The following is a 10901-nucleotide window of genomic DNA, read 5'->3' as shown; positions in this document are numbered from 1 at the left end:
ATTTATAATTTTCTTAATCTTAATTAAACTATTTAGTTAATCTATAATTTTTTTATCAAACAATAATTATTTTTACTAATATATTTCTTAATTACTTATTAATTGTATTTTATATAAATTCTGGTATCTACAATAATTAGCCCAAAATATGTGGGACGGAGGTAGTATAAAAGATAATTTTGTATGAATATATTTTTATGTAAAAATAATAATCTTAATAATAAAATAAAGATATTTTTAAAGTGAGTGTTTACTTTGTAACATTTTAGCGTGATTGTACTATTTCAATTTTTTTTTTCTTTAAAATTATCAAATCAAATATCTAATTTTTATTTATTTTATTATACTAAAATTTAACTTAAAATATCATATTAATACATATTTATATCATATTAAATAATTATTTCAATTTATAATTTTACTATTAAAATCAAAATCAAAATCAAAATTCACGAACGAAACACATAATTAGTCTTGATGATGACTACTACTACTACATTTGTTATGTTAAAAGGGGAGTGGTGATAAAATATCTGCGTTGGTGGTTTAGGCTTGAGAAGCCAATGGGGCATCTGATGTTTTCTCCATCTCGTATTTCCCCGAAGCTCACGCCGTTCGCCGCCCTATTCCGCCCCGTCGCCACCACCACCTCACCCACCCTTACGGCCGCTGTGGTCACCCTACCGCCCAGCCACAAGAATGTGAAAGATTCTGGAGTGCTCCTCGGCATGTCCGAGGTGGAGCTCCGGGAGCTCGCTCTTCAATTCGGTCAAGTACGCCACGTAGAGTTGTCGGACGATTGAAATTTCTGGTTTATTTAACCTTTTCTTCTATTGCAGGAGAAGTACAGAGGGAAACAGCTGCACCATTTGTTATACAAGAGGAAAGTTAAAGAGGTCCAAGAATTTACACACTGTACGGATTTCTTTTAGACGTTCTTGTTGTTGAGTTGCACTTTAATTGTTTTATCTTTGAGGCAATGGGTACATACATGCGTATAGATATGTGTGTGATGTGTTTCTTTTTCTTTTTTCTTTTAACCCTGTGGTTGAGAAGTGCCGTTGGCGTTCAGAAATGAACTGCAGGAAGCGGGATGGAGTGTTGGTCGGTCGCCTGTTTATAAGGCTGTCACTGCCGCAGATGGAACTGTTAAGGTGAGAAAATTGCTGATGATATTGTAGTTTTTTTAGCTAAAATGATTATAGTTTGGATTGAATAATTTTCACGTTCAAAGAGTGGTTTTGGGTGATTAATGTACTTATTAAGGGTTACAACTTGATCAAATTTCTTTGAATTACCAGAAATTTGGAAACACGGAAATTTTCTCTACACTTGCAACTTGATAGAAGTGTCTCATCACATGGTTTTCTTATCTGGCTATTTGTAATGAATTAGGGCTTGATTTGATTATGAAATCACTGGCAAGGTTACATATGAAAAAGCACATGAAACATAAACAACAAAATATAATTTGTCATTCAGAATATTCTATAAACAAAATCAAACACAACTCAATCTGCAAAAATGTTAGCAAACATATCCTTAAACTTTGTATTAATCTCATTGCGTTGTTTGAGTTTCTTCCTGTGTAGAATCTTTCGATGCTCTTTATTAAGTTTAATTTGGAAAGGATGGTGTATACTCGGAGTGCATGTATGTAAACCTGCTTAAATTGTTTATAGCTGTAACCTGTATGTTGTAGTTTAAATGAAAATTCATTTTAAGAGATATATACATACGCTACTTCTGCTTTAAAACAATAGGAAGAGTGTGTGGGTATCATGGCTTCCGCTTGTACTTACTTAAAATAAGTATTTTCTGCCATAAGTAGAAAGACCTTTGATGATTACTTAGCGCCTTGTAGAATACTTAATATTGTATTGGAGAATTGACACTCTTACAAACTAACATGTTTACATTCAAATCTCAAATAAAACATCTATTATACTAAAGTAATTACATATAATTTAAGAATAATTAATTAAGTAATCACTTTATCGTCCCTGAACTCTCACCCTTAACCCTTTTTCATCATAACTGGATTTAATATTATGTTTAAACCTCTACTTATGATGTTAGTTGAGAAAAAATGAAAAGAAAAAACCTCTGCAAGCAGTACCTGTATCGGGAATTGATCAACATATCCCTCTTTGCAACTTTCAGTTCAATATTAGATAAAGCATTTATCACTAAACAAACACAAGATATTGCTCTATATTTCTTAAAATGATACTGAAATTATGCATTGTGAAAGATTTTACTTATGCAGCAGTTCCTCTGTTATGAACAGTGGCAATTGCCATTTTATATTCTGATTTAAGCAGTGGAGAAGTTACTATCAACTGTAAAATATGAGCAATAATTTCACATGATTTTCCGCCTTACCATTAACAGCTGGTTTGCAGCCAGCAATCTTCTCAGATGAGCACATGTATTTGGTTTCTCTTATTGATGATTAATTTCTGATTTTCAGGCCTCATCATCTTTAGATATTTACTCCCAAGTAGATTTTGACTCTTGACATCTGGATGTGCATGTGAATCCCACTTCCAATATTCTCATAATGTCTCCTGTTACTTCCAGTTATTAATAGAGCTAAAGGATAGCAGGTTGGTAGAAACTGTTGGTATACCAGTTGAAGATAAGGAAGGCTCTGTTAGATTGACTGCATGTGTTTCATCACAGGTAACATTCTTTACACATATTTCTTCTTTAGAATGTCTTGCTACTTCTGTTAAAATATGGCTATGCTCTGCCACTGGCTTTTTGTTTATTTCATTTTGTTCTCCAGGTTGGTTGTCCATTACGATGTTCCTTTTGTGCCACTGGTAAGGGAGGTTTCTCGAGGAATCTTAAAAGGCATGAAATTATTGAACAGGTTATTTTCTTGAGTTGAAAGGATCTGTTTAAGCTCTTTGTTTACTGATGCTTATCCAACACAAGATTTATTGTCTGATATTTTGTTATCAAATGAAGTGAACTTGTATTTCATGGTCAACTATCTTTAATATACTTGTTGCCTAGTTCTCTTGGTTGCTCTTATATTCATATACCTTTTTAAATTGACGTTTATAGCTTCCAAGACAAATATCCTAGCCTACGTTTCAATTTGGTTATTATGCTTGTAGCTTTCGTTTGGTAATGTTTCTGTTCTGTGTGGAATGTAATTTGTTGTCAAGGTCTTACTCTTGCGAGTTTTCCATGTATTACTCAACCTTCTTGTCCAACTCTTTTATAGGCTAATCAGTTTAATTTCATAATGTTCTAGCTGAGTTGAATCAAATGTTTGCACACACAGTAAGCAGGTACTCTGGCATTATATTTTCAGCACAAGTCAATGGTATAGTATGAATGATACTATGAAGGATAAGTCTTTATTTGTACCACTATATCCCCATAGAATTGGTTTAATCTAGGGACTAATTTAGCCCTAATCCTAGGCATTAATCGTTCTACTTACTAATATAATACAACAGTACTATTGAATATTTATGTTGCATATTACAATACAAATATTAAATTATACATCAAAGTAAGAGGGTACTGCAGAATGTGTGAACGAGGATTGATACAATATTGGATGATTTCCATAAGGATGGAGTGGATATAGATGCAATTTTGGTCAAAAAGTATGATTGAATGATTTAAACACCGAATATGTTGGCGGTAGTCAACTGTAGTTGTAGCGCTCAAGATCGGTGTGCTAATGATTTGAACTCCAGGAATTAGGGAATGTAGCTGCAAGGCCAATAAGGATTGTATATGATTCAGTAAAACGGGTGATTTTCTAGGGTACTAATAAGCATAAACCTAGAGATTGTTAGAAAAATTATTGAATCAATGGACTAAACAACCAAAGGTGAGATCCGTGGATTGCAAAATTATTTGTTATGTTGAAAGGGGTTCTAAGCTTGTTCATAACTGTTAATCCATCCACTCTCGATGTGTAAAAGTAGATTGAAACCTAGATAATTATGAATCTCAGAACTGATTATAAACTCATCTGACTCTCATTGTGATCTTCTATCACTCTTACCAATTCTTGTTCTTGTCTAAAAGTATCAATTAAGAAGTTTGTAATTACCGGATTAAAATACAATTAATATGTTTAAGCATATTAACGGCCTCTGCTAAGTCCAAGAGGCCAAAGCCCCATTAACTTTTTCATTTTATCATCCTAGGAATAAAAGAATAATATATTTAAGTAATCTAAACTTTTAAGTCTGTGAGCCATGCATCTAATAATTTTTAATCTATAATCCAGTTTTAAAGGGTGCTTTTACTTCCATATCATTCCCAATATGCATTGTTTCAATAAAATATATCAAGTGTGTTCACTTTGTGTTTTTGGATGGTTGTGTTATTTATATTAGTATGAATAAAAATAATGTTTTTTTGTTAAATTATTAATTTTTTCTAACTTGATAAAATATAGGTATTATATATATATATATGTTAATGTGTGTATATATTATATTGTTTTTTTTATAATAACTATAAAGAATCATGCCACCAAATAACACAAAGTGAACAAACCCACTATTTTCTCCCACAATTAATTTAAAAACAATAAAAATAAGTATTTTAATGACTTTGTTACAGTTCATAAAACCTATTAACAAAAATTCATAAAATTCCTAAACACTACAAAAAACACAACAGAATCTAGAGTGCTTATGATTTATTGTTTGATACACCTCTAGAACTATTCACACGCTATGCTATATAGTATTCCTGCCCATTCCCATAAATTTTCTTCTCGGGTCCAAAGTTAGTTCATATGTGGGCTCATGCCCTCACCGACTTCATCTCACTTCCTCTCTCTCTCATATATATATATATGTGTGTGTGTGTGTGTGCGTGTGTGAAAATATCTGTGTTCTTTTCTTAGTAAATTTATGTTTATAATATGTAGATATGCGATAATCTCTGGTTTGATTGCAGAAAATTTCTTGGTAGTATACTTGTATCATATGTGACTGTAAATTTAAATGTAGGAATTTGCGGTCCCATATATTCTGAAGCTGGTATATGAAAGTTTCTCTATCATTCATATCTTATATCTTTGTATTCTCAGGTTTTGGCAATTGAAGAGGTCTTCAAACGTAGAGTTACAAATGTGGTATTTATGGGAATGGGCGAGCCAATGCTGAACATGAAAGAAGTTCTTGAAGCTCATCGTTGCCTGAACAAGGTAGGGGGTGAAGTACTCAATAATTTGACATACTAAAGTACCTAGGCTTGATACCGAAAAAGCTAATTCCTTGATCGGTGAAAGCAGTTAGACTAGGTCTCATATTGGGGACTTGTATATTTTTATTTATTTATTTACCATTTGTCCATTGTTCTATTAATTTCTTGTTTGATGATTTTCACATATTTTCAGAAACTAAGTATAAATAATCTGAAGTATCTCTCAGCTATGTAAGGGTTTCATACTAACATATAAGCCTGAAGATTTATTAGAACTGTAATTAAATTAAATTACATTTGCCATATGAAAATGAACCAAAACATAATGTCAGGCACTAGTACTCTCATATATAGCACGGAGGCAATAATTAAATAAATAACCGGAGAGAGTGAATATTATTTTGTATGTTGACCCATCATGATGTGCTGTTTGTTTTACTCAGTTTCAGTTCTGAACTCAGGAAAATGTTTTACATTTTCACATTAGTGGCAGGATATTTATAGTCTGCCAATGCTGATTGAAACAAGGGCTGGGTAAAATTCATATATTTTAATGTAATGTATGTTGGATTGAGATAAAGCTGGTGATTAAATCATATTTCTTGCTTTCTATATCCCTAAGAAAGTTTGAAAGATCAACCTTGATTTAGCTGCTTTATCACTGCCATGAAATGTGTGGGTGTTTTCAGATTTTGATAAGCTAACATGGATGGTTTGTGTTGCCATTTGATCAAATTGTCTTAGAAGAAGTAAAAAAATTATAGAAACGTATTATCTACATTTATTTTTAGTTTATATATTCTGGAATTTGGATCTTCATGTTTGGGATACTTTATAGTGGGCAGAAAATTGGAAGTTTCACCCTTAATTTAATCTTCCTGTGCACACATAATGTAGGACCGGCATTTTTTTGCACGGATATTGGAAATGAATTTTTTTTTTTGTTAATTTCTCATCATAGAGTGAATTCTACATGGAAATTCTTGATGGTCAAAACCTTGGCTATCTACATGTTAGTAAAGTTAATAGTATATTTTTATCGACCCTTTTGGTGTGTTTCTCGAAAAGAATATGACAGATTTTGCTATGTTTTGATCTAATATGTGTTAATCCCTTTATACACACCTTCAGTGTCTAACGCACATCTTTTATGGAAAATAGGATATTCAGATTGGTCAAAGGATGATCACAATTTCTACAGTCGGAGTTCCAAACACCATCAGAAAACTGGCGTCGCACAAACTTCAGTCTACACTAGCGATAAGGTTACAATTTTAAACATACTACATTCCAACTTCTTACATCAACAGCAAACTCTCGTTTTATGTTATTCACATTTTATGGGCTATTTTGTCAATTGTGTATATTATGAACACCCCTTCCACCGAATTATGCATCTGTTTTTATGACTCAACTAATTCACCTCCCTGATTATCTGTCAGCTTACATGCTCCAAACCAGAAGCTTAGGGAAAAGATTGTACCGAGCGCAAAATCATATCCTTTGGAAGCAATAATGGAAGACTGCAAATACTATTTTCTTGAAACGGGTAGAAGAGTATCCTTCGAGTACACACTACTAGGTATTTTAGATTTGAATTTTCAAGATGAATTCATGTCGTATGATATGTATAATTGTACATTATGATTATGATTCTCAATTTCATTTCACTGCAGCCGGCGTAAATGACAGTGTCGAGCATGCAGCTGAATTGGCCAAGCTTCTTCATCAATGGGGCAACGGTTATCATGTAAACCTCATCCCCTTCAATCCTATAGAAGGTTCTGAGTATCAACGACCGTATAAGAAAGCAGTATGTTACTACATCTCTTTACTCTTACCAATCTCAAATTTTTTTTATTTTGGATAAATTGCATAATGCTCTGTTCTGTTATGTTTCCTCCGTCCACTTAATAAGTTTATATTTTACCTTCTGCGTCGTTGTACTTAATATTAAAAATATCCTTATGTTTGTATGATTTTTTCTACAAATATCATAATATTTGTATTACAAGACATTAATTGAAGTATTTTTGTATTTTTCCCCTTATATGTACTACGTGTAGATATAATAAGTAATATTCAAAGATCAATATGCAAAAAGTAAATATCAACAATGTAAGTAGACGGAGGTAGTATTATAAATGCACAAAATATTCCGTATTTTATTTATTATGTAATATTTTTGTCTTCTTTATTCAAAGGTGATGTTGGTCACTGTTGTTTATTTATTTATTTGAATAAGACTATTTAAAATGTTCTATTCATTTTATTTGTATAACACTAGTGTCTTTAACGTGTTTATCACGAGCGTCAGCTGAGAGGGTGTTTTATACATATTTTAATTTAATAAAAATAAATTTTATGAAAAAAAAAATAGAATATTTTGTGTTTTTATAAAAAATACCAATTTACACCACCTCCTTCCTTTTTATTTTTTTTCTTTATTTCTAATATTTTGAGGAAAATAAAATGTAAAGAAATTTGTTGGTACAGGTTCTTTTGTTTTCGGAGGCCTTGGAATCTCGAAGAATCACTGTTAGTGTTCGCCAAACACGGGGTTTGGATGCAAGTGCAGCCTGCGGACAACTAAGGAATGAGTTTCAGAAAGTCCCAATGGCTCAGCAAGTGCAGCCGGAGATGGCTGTTGCTTCTTGATAATTAATGCTTGTCGAGATCAATGTAAAGGCAATGCATCAGAGGCGTTGGCAATCAACGAGCATTGTCATGTTGGATCGTGTTGTCGCTCGCAGACAGCACCGAAATTCGATCCATCGGGACCTCATCGAACATGTACAACTAAGCACTTTGTAAGTTCAGATTATTTGAAGGACAACGTCATTATAAAGCTCCAGCCCTATTTCTGTTTGTCCTATTCAGTTAATCTCTACTTTTACAGTTTTTCTTTTGTTTTTTTTAACTCCATAACCATCTAAAAGCACATCAATATCATTATAGACATAATTGCTAGGATTGGCCGGCACGGTATACCAAATTTTATATCTGAATATTGTACTGAAAATTTGGTATGATATATATATATATATACTGTAGTATAAATCGAAACTATATATATCGAAAATATCAAATTTGTTTGTTTAGATCATTTTTAATTCATTCTGCAAAAATAACTGTTGAAACGTGACTTGGATTTAGCGGTCTATCCAATCCGAAACCAAAGTGAAAAGGCTGATTCAATTGGTAGGGTTTCTTTTGGGTTTATTCTAATTAATAACAAATAAATTTAAGGTTTAAGGTGTTTTGGGACGCTTATAAATAGATAGCTATGGTTCATAGTCGTATGACATGATTGTAACTCTCTGAATCAGTAGAATAAAATTTCTTCGGTTCTTGTTCGTGGACGTAGGTTGACACACCGTCACTGAATTACATAAAACTTTTGTGTTCTTTATTTGCTTTCTTTCTCGTTTTCTCAAAACAAGTGATATCAGAGCCATATTTGATTGATTGAAGATGTCCTCGTATAAGTTTGATCTGGAGAAGTTTAATGGGTCGAATGACTTTGCGCTCTGGAAGGTCAAGATGAGGGTACTTTTGGTTCAACAAGGATGTGCGGCTGTGTTGGAGGGAGAAGACAAGTTTTCCAAAGACACGAAGGAGAAGATAAATAAGAAGATTTTGGCAACGACTCATTCTGCAATCTTGTTGTCAGTTACTGATGAGGTGTTACGGGAGGTTGTAGATCAGACGATGGCTTTTGGGCTATGGAATAAACTGTGTGAGAAGTACCAGAATAACTCTCTCACGAACAAGCTATATTAGAAGCAACGTCTTTACACCTTTCTGATGTCCGAAAGTACTAAGGTAAAGAATCATCTCGATACTTTTAACCGTATTATTCTTGATCTTCAAGAGGTTGAGGTTAAAATAGATGATGAAGATGAAGTCCTAATTTTACTGTGTTCACTACCTGGTTCATATGAGAATTTCACTGGAAGAAGGTTCTGGTTTAGGTCTGTTTACAGGTAGGGGAAGACTACGTGAGAGGGGTAACGGGAATGGGAGGTTGTGTTCAAAATCAAAATCCTCTAGCAAAGTTAAGTGTTATCTTTGCAAGGAGAATGAGCACATTAAAAAGGATTGTCCGCAAAAGAAGAGAAATACAAAAGTTGATTCTAGTGATAGTGGCAGCAGTGCTGTTGTGGTACAAGACAATTTTGATGATGGGGATTTTGGTGAAGTTCTGACAGCGTGTAGTGTTAGTACTGCTGATTCCTGGATTATGGATATCGGTGCTTCTCACCATATGACGTTCTCTCGTGATCTACTTACTTCTTTTAAGGAGTGGAATTGAACGGTGAAGTTAGGTGATGATGGGGTTTTAGCCATAAAGGAGAGCGGGTTAGTGCAGATGAAATTGCATGAAAATAATGTCAGGAAATTTGACTGTTGGTACGTTTTTGAACTCAGAAAGAATTTGATTTCTCTTGGCACCTTAGCCAAGAATGGTTTAAAATATCATGGTGAAGGTGAGTGGGTGAAAATCTTCAAAGGTGTTTTGGTGATAATAAAAGGAAAACTGCAGCATGGAATTTATTTTCTACAGAGCGGTTCAGTGATGGGAACGGAGGCGGTATCCCAGTCCTTGGATAAACATGATGACAGGACAAATTTGTGGCATCGTCGATTGGGTCACATGAGTGAGCAAGGGTTGTCTGTGTTGAGCAAGCAGGGTTTATTTGGTGGGGATATAATAGGTAAAATTCATTTAGTACCGGGTGAGGTTTAGTACCGGTCATCACACTTCAAAAGAAAATTGGGAGTATGTTCATTTAGATTTATGGGGTCCCTCTCTGGTGAAATCGCACGGCGATTGTTCTTGCTTTGTCACTTTCATATATGATTATTCTAGAAAGGTATGGTTGTACTTTTTGAAGACTAAAGATGAGGTGTTTGAGAAGTTCAATGAGTGGAAGACCATTGTTGAAAAACGGACGGGTAAACAGGTCAAGACTCTAAGAATTGATAATGGATTGGAGTTCTGCAACGCTCCATGTGATGATTTCTGCAAGAAAAAATGTGTAGTGAGGCACCGCATTGTACGACACACACCACAACAAAATGGGATTGCAGAGCAAATGAACCAAACCCTTATGGCGCGTGCTAGGTGTATGCGCATATTTGCTGGCTTATCTAAGCAATTCTAGGCTGAAGCAGAGTTAACACTGCTAAGTATCTGGTTAATAGATCTCCATCAAATGCAATTGACTTAAAGACTCCTCAAGAGGTATGGTCCGGTAAACCCTCTGATTACTCTAATATAAGGATATTTGGATGTCCTGCATACGCTCATATGAATGATGGTAAGCTGGAGCCGAGGGTGGTAAAATGCATATTTTTAAGGTATGTAATAGGAGTAAAAGGTTATCGACTGTGGTGTACAGAAGGTAAAAATCCTGGTAAAGTTCTTATTAGCAGAGATGTAACCTTTGATAAATTTGCTATACTTAATTAGAGTAGAGATTGTGAAAGTATTGCAGGTACAAAAAGATTGTGGTGCTGACCAGAGGTTGGAGTTTGAGACTCTTGACAGAGTTGTGTTAGACGAAGATCAGTAGGATAATACTATTGATCAATCCGATCAACCAGATCAGTCAAAACCTCAAGGGAAACCGGTTGAGGGGGAAGCTGATAACGCTCGTACTGGGGTTGAAGATTCCATAGCAGCAAGAAAAAGAAAAAGAAAT

At 34.0% G+C, this 10901-nt stretch overlaps 1 protein-coding gene across 1 annotated transcript; it reads left to right on the top strand.

Annotated features, from left to right (window-relative positions):
* The first annotated feature begins 516 nt into the window (after nucleotides 1–516).
* Nucleotides 517–8061, top strand: LOC127260060 (uncharacterized). The gene is made up of 10 exons (XM_051287712.1): nucleotides 517–773; nucleotides 840–915; nucleotides 1057–1154; nucleotides 2584–2685; nucleotides 2792–2878; nucleotides 5078–5194; nucleotides 6355–6458; nucleotides 6636–6775; nucleotides 6870–7006; nucleotides 7690–8061. The coding sequence occupies exons 1-10, from the start codon at nucleotides 564–566 to the stop codon at nucleotides 7849–7851; spliced, it is 1233 nt and encodes a 410-aa protein (XP_051143669.1). The 5' UTR covers nucleotides 517–563; the 3' UTR covers nucleotides 7852–8061.
* The last annotated feature ends 2840 nt before the right edge of the window (nucleotides 8062–10901 follow it).

The sequence above is a fragment of the Andrographis paniculata genome, unplaced genomic scaffold (assembly GCF_009805555.1).
Source record: "Andrographis paniculata isolate CXL003 unplaced genomic scaffold, ASM980555v1 Contig60END, whole genome shotgun sequence".
Lineage (NCBI taxonomy): Eukaryota > Viridiplantae > Streptophyta > Magnoliopsida > Lamiales > Acanthaceae > Andrographis > Andrographis paniculata.
Note: the sequence above shows the minus strand (reverse complement) of the source record. Positions and strands in the feature narration are given on the sequence as shown.